Source organism: Dendrobates tinctorius, unplaced genomic scaffold (assembly GCF_039654945.1).
Source record: "Dendrobates tinctorius isolate UK_male_01 unplaced genomic scaffold, ASM3965494v1 ptg000120l, whole genome shotgun sequence".
Lineage (NCBI taxonomy): Eukaryota > Metazoa > Chordata > Amphibia > Anura > Dendrobatidae > Dendrobates > Dendrobates tinctorius.
The window spans coordinates 25400070-25415748 of NW_027361788.1; the positions used below are offsets into that span (position 1 = coordinate 25400070).

The 15679-nt window shown below is 44.9% G+C and overlaps 1 protein-coding gene across 1 annotated transcript in view; it reads left to right on the forward strand.

The window, feature by feature from the left end:
* CACNA1F (calcium voltage-gated channel subunit alpha1 F) overlaps positions 1 to 15679 on the forward strand; it is a 152883-nt gene that overhangs the window by 27280 nt on the left and 109924 nt on the right. Inside the window, exons 9-12 of the mRNA XM_073541426.1 lie at positions 4356 to 4437; positions 5138 to 5164; positions 11609 to 11769; positions 13352 to 13577. Of these exons, the coding sequence (XP_073397527.1) occupies positions 4356 to 4437; positions 5138 to 5164; positions 11609 to 11769; positions 13352 to 13577 (496 nt within the window). The remainder of the gene's footprint in view (positions 1 to 4355; positions 4438 to 5137; positions 5165 to 11608; positions 11770 to 13351; positions 13578 to 15679) is intronic.

Sequence of the window (15679 nt, forward strand, 5' to 3'; positions counted from 1 at the left end):
GCCACTGGGGGGGTCCCAAAGGTCAGAGCCCTACCAATCTATAAAATATTATTTATCCTCTAGATAGGTATCTTCTCTTCATCAGACAACCCCTTTAAGCAGGATATTAACTATAACCACAGTCACTGGAATAGTCCTTTAGGGTTGCTGTGTCCATATGTACAGACCTGGTGCAATCAGGAGAGATAGCTGCATATCCTTAGGATTTTACATAAATGTATGAGATGAGAATTTACCCCTGTCACTACCTTAGAACACTAGGGTAGTCACCATTAAGAATCAACAACCCCAAGATTACCGTAATCACACCCACTTGTGCAAAAGATGGCAATCTAAGACCAGATTCACACACATCTGTGTCAGGTTATCGCCGAAAAACAGGATTCCGCTGGAAACCACAGCAAAACCCCTATGAGACATTCGCTACTATGAGGCATACAGAGTCACTTTGGATGCTGTCAGTGGTCATCTTTTTCAGACTTGCACAAAAATGCCATCTGGTACCATATCACATCGTGACTAATGTCAGCGATTGATCAAGATGCCAAGACTTAACAGTCATCAGAAATTCAACCTTGCTGGATTTCTGCACAGTATTCATTCATGATTTCCTGCAGCCACAATTCCCAATGCAGCCCTTGCCTTAGGCATATAGAACCATAATCTGCTAAATTTGCACCTCTATGTTTGGGTCTAGAGTTTCTCCTTGCGGAGACCAACAGATAGAGACTTATAGACCAAGAAATGTATCTTGGGGAAAAAGGTATGTAAATAAGCTCTCTTCTAAGAGAATGGAAGTTGGCTGCCTGGTGCCACCTAATGTTCCAAACTGTCCGACTCTAATGAGCCTTGCCACATATATTTAGCCAAAACCAAAGTCTCCTTCATCTACGTTAACCTTTTTTTTTTTTTTTCAAAGCTTCCATGAAAGCTGCAATATCTGTGTTCTAGGAGGTGTCAGTCTTTCTGTTGTCATTCTTTGTCTGTTTGTTTCCTGTCGGCCACAAAAAATGTCACATACGTTCTACATCACAGTGTTTCTCTTGTCGGAAATGTCTATATGTCTGTCGTGTGCAATGTCCGTCTGTCTCTCACATACAGGCGTCTCTCTGGCCGACTTGACGGGCAAGAGGAAAGGGAAACTTCAACGGTTAATGCACCATAACCATGCCTCAGAAAACAACAGTAACTCTCTGTCTTGTGTACTCCGTGATTTGTGGCTTCTCTTGTGCATAGTCCCTTCATGCTGTGACCCAATGGACGCCGGTGTAACTTTCCACCGTCCTGCTCCCTCTATCACCAATGTGTGCTGTGATGTGACAGTGGTGGTGAATAGCTTATATCTTGTATTATTTTACTATAGTCATGTTGTGGATAATCCTATATGTAAAGGAACATTGTATCCAGTAGAGATGGGATAGTATACAGGGCTGGTTCCCTATAGACCTATTATTCTTTTCCTACCTGCTTGTGTAGACCGGGCATGTAGATTCTATATGGTCCCTTCTGGATAATGGTAAAGCTAAGACTTTATTGATTAGAAACTCTTTTATCAGATTTCAGGTCTAGAGGTAATGATAAAGCTTAGTCAATATACGCCCATTGTGCCACGTACAACCGTATCTATACGTATGTGGCAATCCTACTCACATTTCCATCGAACGTCACTGTGATGTGTTCTATGTACACATGAACATATATGTTCGTACTACTGTTCTTTGTCAGAGATTATTGTTATCATTTCAGTAAAAAATAGAATCTAGTTTTTTAGGTAAAATAATGGTGATAAATTGAATTCTATATTGGCAACATATTCCGAAGCACTTACAATTCAGAGGGTACAAGTACAGATAATAGACAATTAGGGTCACACCAGTTCAAAGAGGAGTGAAAGTCCTGCTCAAAAGAGCTTACAATCTATATGAAAATAGAGGGGACTCAAAAGGTTTAATGTGCTTATATTGTAAATTGTATGATCCAGTCATATTTATAATAAGAGTATTCGTGTAATGATGCATATACTGATCACCAGCCAGTAACTGTGTATGTCCAGATACAAAGCGCTACCGAGTACGTGAGGTGTGGGGAAAACAAGTGGTAGAAAGGGCCAGACTCTGATGAAAATGTAGGAAGAGGGTATTTTAGAAAATTAAATTAACTAAATAATTGGCCTGTCAGAGAAAATGCATTTTTAGGGCTCGCTGAAAACTGTGGACACTGGGAAACAACCAGATTAACTGGGGACGGCATTCCAGAGAACTAGTGCAGCACGAGAAAAGTCTTGGAGATGGAAGTGGGAGGTTTGGATTATGGAGAATGTTATACTTCAATCAAATCATTAGCAGAATGAACAACATGGGTAAGGCATTAGGTAACGATGAAGAAGAGATGTAGGGCGAGGCTGCACTGTGGAGAGGACGAGTAGGGTGGTAGACAGTGATGAGGAGGTGATGTAGGTGCTGCACAATGAATAGCATGGGTAGGGCTGTAGAAGAAACTAGGAAGAGATGTAGGGTGGTGCAGCACTGTGGAGAGCACGAGTAGGGTGACAGACAGAGGAAGAGAAGATGTAGGGCAGTGCAGCACTATAGAGTTTGGGCCGGGTGGTAGAGAGAAATGAGGGACAAGATGTAGGGAGATGTGCTGCACTATGCTGAATATGTGTAGGATGTAGACTTGGATGAGCAGGAGATGTAGGGCAGTGCTGCTCTGTGGAGAGGATGAATAGGGTGGTAGACCGAGGTGTGGAGGAGATGTAGGGCAATGCAGCATTGTGGAGAGGATGAGTAGAGTTGGTAGACAAAGATGAGGAGGAGAAGTAGGGTGGTGCAGCACTGTGGAGAGGGCAGGATGAGTGTTAGACATAGATGAGGGAGGAGGTGTAGGATAGTAGTGGTGCAGCACTATAGAGGATGAGTAGGGTGGTATAGAGAGTTGAGCAAGAGATGTAAGTCGGTGCAGCACTGTGGAGAGGATTAATAGGGTGGTAGACAGAGATGAGGCCATGTAGGGCGGAGCAGCAATGTGAAGAGCTTGTGCAGGATGGTAGACAAAGATGAGGAAGCAGATGTAAGACAGTGCAGCATTATGCAGAGCACCTGTAGGTTGATAGAGATGAGGAGGAAATGTAGGGTGGTGCAGGATGGTAGACAGAGATGAGGGAGATGTAGGGCAGTGCAGCACTATGCAGAGTACATGTAGGTTGAAAGACAGAGAAAAGGAGGAGACGTGGAGCGGTGCAGAACTGTAGAGAGGATGGATAGAGTGGTAGACCGAGATGAGGAGGAGATGTAAGGCAATTCATCACTGTGGAGAGGATGAATCAAGTGGTAGATAAAGATCATGAGTAGATGTAGAGCGGAGCAGCACTGTGGAGAGCTCAGGATGAGTGTTAGACATAGATGAGGGAGAAGATGTAGGGTAATAGTGGAGAGCACAGGTAGGGTGGTAGACAGAGTTGAGGAAGAGATGTAAGACCCTGCAGCACTGTGGAGTAGATGTAGGGTGGTGCAGTAATGTAAAGAACTTGTGCAAATGGTAGACAGAGTTGAGGGAGGAGATGTAGGACAGTGAAGCACTATGCAGAGCAAGTGTAGGTTGATAGACAGAGATGAGGAGGAGATGTAGAGCAGTGCAGGAATGTAAAGAGTTCTTTTAGAATGAGAGAGAAGATGTAGGGCAGTGCAGCATTATACAGAGCACGCGTAGGTTGATAGACAGTGATGAGGAGGAGATGTAGAGCGGTGAAGCACTTTAGATAGGATGAATAGGGTGATAGACAAATGCGAAGAGAGATGTAGGTGCTGCACGATGAATAGCATGGGTAAGGCTGAAGAAGAGAGGAAGAGATGTAGGATGGTGCAGCACTGTGGAGAGCACAGGTAGGGTGGTAGATGGAGATGATGAGATGTGGGGCAGTACTGCACTGTAGAGAGGATGCGTAGGTTAGTAGAAAGAAAAGAGGTAGAAGATTTGGGGTGGTGCGGCAGCATGGAGACCACGGGTAGGGTGGTAGACACAGATAACATAGGATATGTCTGTCGGGGACGAACTCTGTAGAGCATAGGTAGGTTGGTAGGCACTTGACTTAGAATATGTTGGTCAGGGACAAACTTGGTAGAGCAGAGGTAGAATGGTAAAATCCACAGATGAGGAGCTAGATGTATATTGATGCCACACTACGGAGAGCTTTGTTGGTGAGTGTGATGTTTATGTTATATACTGAAGCGGATGGGCAACCAGTGCAATGACTGGCAAAGACTGGAGGTATCTTCATAAATGTATGAAGGTTACCAAGTACAAAATATATCTTATAAATATCATTTTAATTCCGACTGTTTTATATCTTTCTGCAGCCAGCCTTCCTGCAAGTGAAACCACATCACTCAATACGGAGAATATAGATGATGAACATGCAAACTGCTTCTCCTTGTGCATGTAAGTCATGAGCTGACCCATTATTTGCAAAAGTTTAGCTGTCTGGAACGGTACTCAGGGATCCAATACTGAAACAAAGGTTTTTATGATGTTGATATTAAAAGGGCTATCCAAAGCCACTCACTTCCACATCAGGAGGGGAGTGACAACGATGAGGATGCATTGGCATGAATCTGCCATATTGCATGCATTATAGACAGGCATTACACACCTCTCATAAAGGTGCCAGAAATCCCTTGTATACAGCACTGATGAATATGGACGCTCCTATAAGTCTATAGAGACTACAGAAAAGAACATAATTACCAAGGGTTTCATACCTTTTTGCTCTTTTTTTCTTGGCATTTTTAATAGCTATTTATGATACTTTTGGTGCTTTTTTAAAATGTTATTGTTTTTTTTTCCCAAATTCTGCATGTACTAAGTGCTTTTTTTTCAAATTGTCTTATTTATAGAAACACAAATGCATGAAAAAAGTGTTAAAAAAAAAGCCACAAAAATATTTGTAAAAACCACATGTAATTTGTGATATTTTTCACATAAAACAATCTGATATGTGTATGCAGCGGAATCCACAGTTGAAAACTGACACTGACCCTTACATTTCTATCATGGACTTGCAGTTTGAGGTGCTGCTTATAACCAATTCATCGATTGTATTTTTACACCTAACCTGTTATGTTTTACTTTGCATACGCAGGAACAAGTTGGGGCAAACTGGGTGCTGGTAAGTGGTGCAAATGCTTCTTTATGTTTTAGGCCTTGTTCTCACATTGCAGTTATGATGAGCTTCTGCATGTTTCTGGCCACAGTCTACATGGATATGCTGCCCACCGTTAAAAAAAAAAAAAAAAAAAAAACTAAATAAAATAAATCCGATATCAGTCCAGAAACAAGGGACGAGCGACATTCAAGTGTCATGCGATTTTCTTGCATGTACAATGCGATTTTTAGTGCCCAGCATTCGAATTACCATCCCATTCCATGCAAGTGCAATCGAATTGCAATGCAATTTTAACATACATGAGCTTTTACATAGAGTAATTCTCTATGTAATTTATACATAGTTTTCCAAGGATAAATTCTTCAAGATATTGTAAGGTAGCGCTGTCATTAAAGGTTGGGGACACTCACTTGGCAGCCAAATAATCACGTCCGGCACGGGTTTTCCATAAAACAATAACAATCCATGCGGTTTATTCAGGCATCATAAACCCACAGCAGCAACATAAAGTTCATATAATCAGCATAGCGTTCATGACAGAGCTTCTCTCTGTTAAGCCTGTGGTCACACAGGTTACGCAATGTCCAGTACTCAGGCTCTTCAGCCTCACAGATATCTCACCCCGTCAGGGTTACCTCATAGCTGCTTCTCAGCGCAGATGTTCACTCCCTCCAGGGAACTATCAGGCACACGTCGCCATTACTCATAGCCACTTCACACACGTGCTGTCAGGCAGGAAGGCAGACTCGTCTTCCTAGCACAGTCGATCTGGCGAGACCTTCTATACGGACCAACCGGGTCCCAGCATTCACTCCATGTGACCTACCCTGGCCACCTTATATGGTCCGTAGCCATGCCCACTGGGTCACATGGCTATGACCTCATCACAGGTCCTTCACACTCACATAGTCTTTTACTACCAGCGTTTTCAGACACATCCCTGGGTGGATTTGTAGGTAGCTGGTCCTGCCCATCTCTCCAGCTACCTGAAGACTCCCCTAAGACATTGACACAGAACCTCAGCATTATCACTGCTGATCAACACATACACAAGTCTTCATCTCAAGGCCACCTACCTTGAGATACATTACGATCATTCAGCATCCTACTCCTATCAGGACACTGGAAATGCTTATACGCCTGTCCTGGGACACCCACACAGCGCCCCCTAGCGGACACAGTGCTCACTACACCACATACCTCCCCCCTCTGTTCAAACTTTTGGGGTTGAACACACAACATTACACCGGGATCTCGAGACCGGGCACTCATTACACCTTGCCCCACAGTTCGAGAGAACCGTCTCCGTCTGTCATCCGGCCTCATCTCTATGTTAGGCCTCCTCCGCCCCCAGCGGTCAGAATATCGGCCCTGATCTTTGGCCCTCCAGTCACAGTCTGTCTGCGTCCTCAGACACTGTTTAGTCACCACACTCCTTTCTCTCACTGACCGGCTCTCCCGGTTGGTGTGGTCATAAGTCTTAATCAAGCCTACTGTCTGGCCTGAATCTGACCCATTCAGCGTCTCACAGGAACTAAGGTCTCTCCGCCTCATACGGCCCGTCGAACTGCCACTTGTTGACATTCTTCGGCCACCTGCCATGTCACTACTTGGAGGAACCCTTCGGGTCCTTAAATCTTGGGTTGAAGGCGGCCGCCACCTGGTGTTCCGTACCTCTTTATTGATCCGCCGACGGTCCAGCCTCAACTGCTCAATCTCTTGCAGGTACCCCACTCGATACTCCAAGAGCATCTGAAAGTTTCTCAGGCTTTCCACGGAGCCAACCACCATGACGGGGATCCTACCCTCTTCACTGGATACCTGGTCTTCATCATCAGGAGGGATCCTCACCCTCACCACACCGGAGATATTTACAAGGTCTTGCATTACCTTCCCGAATCTTCCAATGATTCTCCCAATCAGACCTTTGGGTACCGGAACTACATCTTTCCGCAAACCCAGCCAATCCATTGCCTCCCTTGCTAACTCTAGGCGTCGAGCAGCTTTCATCTTACTCCGCCTGATGAGCTGTTTGACGTGGAGACATTGCAAATGCATCTCTTTCAGGACAACTACCCGGCTTGCTGTATCTTCTCTGGCTGATATTATCACCAACTGCCGAGTCTCAGGTGCCCAGTGCACCTTACAAGCCCTGACCCCCTCTTTAAAAGCCTCATGCACACCTTCCTCAGCACAGGCTTCTTGCATGTCTTCGAGTACCTCGATTACAGATTTGAAGGTCGTAGTCTTGCTCTCTTCCTGGACAGAAGGCTCTGGCTTTACCACGGACACTTCCCTCACTACAGTTGTCCCGACCGGGTGCCTGTCTTCTTCCGTTCTTAGCTCACAAACTTCATGAGATTTTATCTCTTCAAGACCCTTTGCCAAGATGGGTACTGGCAGTTCCGTCTTGTTATCACTCGTGCTCGGTGGCTGTAAGCCTTAGTCCAAGCTCTTCTCCCGCAGAAGACCTCTTACCGTTTCTTTGAGCTCCAAGACTTCTTTCTCGAGCTCCTTGACCCGATGCTCAGCCATTTGCCTCAGGACTCTTTCCCGTTTGATATGTTCTTCCATCTCTTCCCTAAGGGTCTGGTTCACATTTTGCCACGTTGACAGGTGACCTCTGAGCTCAGAGACTTCCTTCTCTTGCCCTTCTATTCTGTGCTCCCTTTCTCTCTCAGAGCCACAGTCACCCCGACCTGCCGAGTCATCCCTCCAGTTACCCATTAACCGTGTGAATACTTCAGCCGTCTTATCAATCAGGTCAACGTCAGTCCTGTCACGAGACATCAGGTCCGTCCGTTGGGCAGACGTACCCCTTCTTCCGGTCACTTCTACCTCTGACCTCTCCACGTCAGGAGCCATCACCGTCTTAATATCTGTTAGCCCAACAGTAGAAACGTCTCCAACCTCCTGCTATATATCATCAAACATGATAAAATCCCGGCCCCTCTCAAAGGCATACACTAAGTCAGGTGGTATCCCGCCACCTTGGCACTCACCACTTGTGGACCCCTCAAACATTACTCTGTCTACCGCATAGTTCACCGTGACCCCATGTTTACAGCGAACCTGGACCATTTTCTCGGTCAGACAGAAAATGAGAGGAGTTCCTGTCAGTTACCTGACTCTTTGAATCCAACCGTCCAGAGACTCCTTCCCAGTGCAGCATCACGGTACACACCTGCGGCCCGTCATTATTCAGAAAGAATATCCCACATTCTGACAAAGTCATACACACACTGCAGTTCCCCAGACAAACCGGCCCCTTTCTGGACCAACCCTTTTTGGGTCACCGCCCCCTCTGGGACTCCACCCCTTTTTGGGCTACCACCCCGATTTGGGTCACCGCCCCCCTCTGGGACTCCACCCCCTTTTGGGCTACCACCCCGATTTGGGCCACTGCCCCCTTTCGGGATTTTCCCATGTCCGTTCTACAGGTCTTCTTAGACCACAGTTCACACAACACAGTTTATGTCTCTTTTACGATACCACACAAGTTCTTGCTGGCACCACCACAGCTCCTGCTGTCACCAATGTCCGACACCTCCGGCTGCTGTTTACACACATCTGCTGGTGTCACCTGCGCAACCCAGCCGAGTTACAGGAAGCCGCTTGTCCCCTTCGTAACCCCGCTGAGTTACAGCAAGCTGCTTGTCACCTTCTTGACCCCCAGTGAGCCACCGCAGGCTGACTTGAAAGGGAAAAGAAAAAAAAAACACACATGCAACACAAAACTCCCGTGTCCTGTCTGTGTGCTCTTCAGGACGTCCGTCTCCTCTCCTGAGACTGTCCAACACACAGGGCACACCGGGTGCTATTCAGGGAGCTGACCCTCCTCCCAGGGTCTCCCAACACATCGGCCTCACGGGTCCAGGGGCTCAGCGGTTGCTGTTCAGGACATCCGTCTCTGCCTGAGACTGTCCAACACTCACGCCTCACCAGGTCCAAGGTCACAGCATGTGTTTCAGGGATCCGATTCTTCTCCCAGAACCTCCCAACACTGACCCTCCAGGACCTTTGCACACTGAACCTTCCAGGTACACAGTCTCTCACTGACCCCACTCAGTACAACACGAACACATGTCCGTTACCTGTGTCGGCCACACATGTCCTCGGGTACCTCATATCCACAGAGGCACCCTACCACAATCCACAGTCTCTTTTTCTGACCCCGGTCAGCATACCACACGGCTTTCACGACCGTCACCTGCCAGCCGTGCAGGTTCTCGGACCCCTCTACCGCAGAGGTGTCCTATAAGTCTTTTCCACTGACCCCGGTCAGTATATCACACGGCTTTCAAGACCGTCAGCCCTCCTGGCTCAGCGTTGCCAGCATTGCACCATGTGCTTTTGGAAACCGTTGCCCTTAGCAACCGAATTTTGCAGTCCTTTTTCGTTGCTCCTAGCAACAAGGCTACAAAACTGCCCATAGCATTCTCCACCAGTTGTAAGGTAGCGCTGTCATTCAAGGTTGGGGACACTCACTTGGCAGCCAAATAATCACATCCGGCATGGGTTTTCCATAAAACAATAACAATCCCTGCGGTTTATTCAGGCATCATAAACCCACAGCAGCAGCATAAAGTTCATATAATCAGCATAGCGTTCATGACAGAGCTTCCCTCTGAAGCCTGTGGTCACACAGGTTACGCAATGTCCAGTACTCAGGCTCTCTTCAGCCTCACAGATATCTCACCCTGTCAGGGTTACCTCATAGCGGCTTCTCAGCGCAGACGTTCATTCCCTCCAGGGAACTATCAGGCACACGTCGCCATTACTCACAGCCACTTCACACATGTGCTGTCAGGCAGGAAGGCAGACTCCTCTTCCTAGCACAGTCGGCCTGGCGAGACCTTCCATACGGACCAACAGGGTCCCAGCATTCACTCCATGTGACCTACCCTAGCCACCTTATATGGTCCGTAGCCATACCCACCGGGTCACATGGCTATGACCTCATCACAGGTCTTTCACACTCACATAGTCTTTTACTACCAGCGTTTTCAGACACACCCTTGGGTGGGTTTGTAGGTAGCTGCTCCTGCCCGTTTCCAGCTACCTGAAGACTTCCCTAAGACATTGACACGGAACCTCAGCATTATCACTGCTGATCAACACATACACAAGTCTTCATTGAGCTAACATCAGCACCCTGCTGCAGAAACTGAATTTATTTAAACCTTCAGCAAAGGTGTGTTAATTAGCAGCAGAAGGTGGAGGTAACTGCTTGGTCCTAGAGAGAGAAGGATAACACTCCATAACAGAGATGTAAAAATCAAACAGGTGCTTGTAGAGCTAATCTCAATTACCTTCTACAGCCAGATCCAGGATGACTGTCTGTCACACCTGACACACCTGTGACAGGGGAACCTCCCCCCAAAAAAATAACAGGGTTCCCCTTAATTAATAACCAGAAAAGGCTAAGCAGACAGCTGCGAGCTGATATTAATGCTATATACTGTATGTCACTGACATCTCTATATCTATCTATTCTATGTGTATATATCCTATTTTTTTGGATCACGCTGTGATCTTACTGTACGCGGCTGCTGAAATGTCAGGTTTTCAAGGACATAGGAGTGTAAAAATCAGACAGCACTCACATGGTCCCACTGCCGTTAGACTGTTTAATCATACCCTTTGACTTGTATTAGCGTGTCTCATCCGAGATACAAGGACATTTGCAGCGTTCTGCAATTTTTTTTTTTTCTCAGTCCGATTTCACGTGAGAAAAAAATTGCAGATGAGCTGTGACTGTGACATTGGTCAGAGTACAATCCTATTTTTTAAGTATGAACCCTTACATTCACATTAAACCCACTATATGTGTGTTAAGTATCCACTTCGCAGAAAGACAATGGATTTTCTGCTTCATATAAGTTTGAGTTCTGCAGTAGGGAACACCACTGTTTTTTTTTTTGTTGTTTGTTTTTTTTGTGGAGTTTTCAAAGCAGAAACTGTCTATAAACCACAAGTTTTGATTTGAAGAGTTGGAGAGTTTCTGCTCTGAAAACCCAGCAAAAAAAGAAAAAAATAATGTGCATACACCCGTACGTCAACTTATGCTGTGGATTTATGTGCAGATATCAACATTTGCTAAGGAAAGATTCCCCACTTATTTTTTTGTAATGAAATCTGCAAATCTGGTAAATTTCAAACTTGATGACGCAACTTGGAAACATATCCTTAATATCTGCAGCAAATCAATTCTCTGTGCAGGATCAATTGCTGATTGCATACTTTGCAAAGTGTAGGGTAAAATCTATGTCAAAATCTACGAGTATACAGTGAAAAATCTCCATCAGATCTAACTCTATATACTGCATGGAACCCAGAAAACATATGTGCCGCACCTGTCTCTGCATGTGCCATGAGGCTAGAACAGACTCATGTATCTGTATTATATCAATCAGCTTTTATTAAAACATATGTTTTCTCTAATAGTCGAAAGATAAAAAGATGGAACCGAGCTTTCAGGAGAAAATGTCGTCTGGCGGTAAAATCTGTCACTTTCTATTGGATGGTTTTACTCCTGGTTTTTCTGAACACTCTGACCATTGCATCTGAGCACTACCGGCAACCTGAATGGTTGACCCAGATACAAGGTAGGGGGCTTGACTAATAGATTAACTTTTGATTATATTGATTATATGCAGTGTTGAAAGGAACCTGTTATGTAACTAAACACTATTAACTTGCAGATATGGCGTTAATCTGCTGGTTAGTATCGCTCCAATGCTGCCTGGCCTCCTTACTGAAAATACGGCTACTAGGAGAAAATGAACTTTATTCCGACTAGGAGCCGCCGGCTTTCAGTCATAGAGTGACTACCATCACCTCTCAGTGCATAGTGAGCGACAGCGGTAAACACGCCCAAGCACTTTGATTGAGAGTGCCTCTGCAGTGCATCTGTGCAGAGTATTCCATCCTCAGCTAAATGCACGGGGTTCATATAGCTTATACGGGTAGCCAAACCGCTATACCGGGGGTCCAATAAGAAGACTGTAGGTTGAATCTGTGCTTTATTGAACGCGATGGTATATAGATGCACGGTGAAACTACAAATAAGACATACAATACAATGAATCAGTATGGGTACATGTGGCTGCACCTCTGATCACCATGCCAACTGTTTACTTTTTAGGGCATTGTGCAATATAATTAATTATTACTATTGATCTACCTATATTTTATTTTTTTACTGCACAGTTGCACTACTATTTGGGACCTTTTGTTGTAAATATTTGCTTTCTTCCACGTTATATGTGATGGACATAATTTTATCTACTCTCCATTGTGTCACCTACTTTTTGGCCTTTCAACTTATATCGCTAGTCTGCTCTGTTTTACAGTTTCAGGCTAAATAATCTATTTGACCATTTGATATAGTTGTATATATGTCCTGTTTCTCACTTATGTGTCTTGAATTTGTATTAATTTATATATACAAACTTAGTTTGGACTCTGCTGTTCTCCTGTTTTTCCATTTGATTGGGAGTCGTCTCTATGGATAATTTATGAGGCATTATCTGTGTATTTACAGTTATGTATTGAAAATGTATTTTTGGAGCTTTTTCTGCATATAGATTACCTGAGCTAATAGCTAACCAGGGGAGAGCTAACTAAGCGGGGTGATCTAGGACAGGAATTAGATGAAGGAAGAGTGATTACGTACCGATGATGCTGACACAAGGGGAGGTAGAAAAATGAGATGTCCACATGAAGCAGGCTTGGCAGAGAAAGGGGGCTGTATTAGACCATGATGCCTTGTAACTTACCCAGGATACACTGGGAATTGGTGGGAATGAATCAGGAAGTAGAATGCATATAACATGCAGTTATAACTTTTGGGCACTAGATGGAGCTAAGAACACTAAACATTATCTAAGGAAAAACTGAACATCCTGTACATACAGCAATATGATGTTATCAAAACAGGTAATTACGAGTCATTACTTATGTCGGAGACAGAACACAGAGCAAGGTGTCAATCAAAATGCTGGGGTGTACTTACAGTGTTTTGGGACATGACAAGTTCCCCTTAAGCTATTGAATAGGTATTTTCATCCTCATTCATAAATGGACAAGATTTGAATACCCCTTTTAAGTTGTAGGGAACATGTCTACTTGATGTATTTACCTGTGGATTTACCTATGCTCTCATGAATCGCCTTTTTTATATTCCAGGCTATGCTAATAAGGTGCTGCTGTCACTTTTCACTGTGGAAATGCTCCTGAAATTATACAGTCTGGGTATCCATGCCTATTTCGTGTCTTTCTTCAATCGATTTGACTGCTTCGTGGTATGTGGTGGCATCCTGGAGACGGTACTTGTTGAGTTCGATATCATGTCCCCACTGGGAATTTCTGTGCTTCGATGTGTGCGGCTGCTGAGGATCTTCAAGGTGACAAGGTCAGCAGGACGAGGTGTGCTGTCACACGAGATCAGCCTCTGTGTGTACTGTCATTTCAGTAAAAGGATTGCAATTTTGCATAGAAGCGGAGAACACATATGAGCCCCTTTTGACCAGTCAGACAGAGAGATCGGGGTCACAGCAGGGTGGACACATTACTAGCATCTCAGTAGACCAATTATCATACTGTGGGGCCATATTTAAGGGCACCAGAGTATGGCGATAGGCCCAGTCTACTATTAATCCACGTGGCACCAAAATATTGTGCCATGTAGCTTCTAGAGCCTAAGAAGGAATACAGTGGGCTTCGTATTAGGAGTGTCTTGCTCTTCTCATATTTCACAAGATATTAGACCCGTTCATTAGGTCAATGCTTGGACCAAGGATTTCGCTCTTTGTGATTGTCCCGGGGAGACATCCAGAGACCTGTAGGACAGGCAATGCTCCCTGGGGAAAAAGCATAGATAAACAAGATAGTGTAGCTTACCCTTTCTGAAATCAGTCCAATCAGTGGGAAGACCAGAAAACATGTCAGTACATGGCGTTCAGGTAAGCATGTTCTAGGAAAGGTAGGAAATCAACCTTCCAGTGTGTGTTAAAATATCAAAACTTTATTTATAATCCATTAAAATATTAGAAGGTGTAAATATTTTGCAAAATCTCATGGAGGTGAAGACTCCATGGAGGTTCCTCACCCCTACATTTCACAAAGCATGTATACTTGCTCCTTTTTCATTGGGTTGTGAATCCATTTTTTATATTTTAACACACATTGGAAGCTGCATCTCCTCCTTTTGTAGAAAAAAGGTATGCAAATTAGTTCTCCAGCAGGAAGAAAGCGGAATCTTTAGTGCCACCTACTAAAGATAACCATTAAACATTCTATTTGAATCCAGAGAGTCATACCACATCCGCTGTCTTCTTAAATAGCAGTTGCTTTCATAGTTCTCATTATGTGACGCCAAGCATGGAGAGCAGCGGGTGCAGGACATCAGGACACTTTCATCCTCAGATCAGTTCTCTGCTTTCTTTAAGGGCCTCATGTTGCAATATGTCTCTATGAAGCCTTAATTCAGAGGCTTCTACTACACAAACGTATATTTCCCAGAAACCCTGCTGACATCTACAGATACATTTGTAGAAACCTATATTCTGTTATCTCTCACCTTGCCTGACATTTGATCATTTCCACTCACTTCTCTTCCTTGTTTTCTTGGTATAATGGCAGTAATTTAGCGTCTGCTGTGAAATATAGGAAATGCTGCAGACGGTAAAGAGTTTAAAGCCGATTTGTCACTAGATATCACAAAAAAAACTTCACATTTTATTAAATACATCTCTTAGGCCTGGAGAAGACTGGTGTATTTACTTTGAAAATCCATGTCAGAATTACTGTATATTCCTAATATTACAGTGACTATTTTATGAGTCCAGGTAAGGGAGGACAAATTGTCATGAGTCCAAGTGTATTCAGTGTCTGCCCGATCAGCCTGTCAGCTGCAGCTTGTGGGTCGCCCTCCCAGGGCTGTGGGGTACTCGGTACCGAGCCGGTCTCTCAGAGGGGATTGTCACAGCAGCGGTGACCCGGTCGGTGGCCCTGGGCGCCCATGTAAAAGGGGTTGAGTTGGGAATAAAGTTTATAAGTGATTCGTGACGCCACCTGTGGTATTTGGCAAGGGAGGTGTTAAGCCGACGCTGCAGACAGATCCTCTGGGACAGATGGTGTGGTGCAGCAATGATGTTGTAGCCCTCCACAGGCAGGGCTGTTGTCCCAGGGCAGTGTAGCGGAATGTTTAGGAAGAGGGTGCAGTGTTTGGCACAGAGATGTAGCAGTGCTGAGGATGTTGCAGGAAGGAGGCAAGGACACAATAGGGTGCAGTTTCTTTACCTTTACTTGGCAAACGCAGTTCAGGGTCCCGATCACAGATGGCACAGGAGCAGGCTAGCCTGGAAGCAACTCAGGGATCTCTCTATCAGATTGGTTGTGTAGTGTCCTTCCTAGCGCTGGCTTGAGGTACATCCAGTACTGTGTTACACTGAAGTTCCTCCGTCTTATCTTCTCTTAGAACTACCTCGTATGGCAGACAGCTGTAGCCTTCTA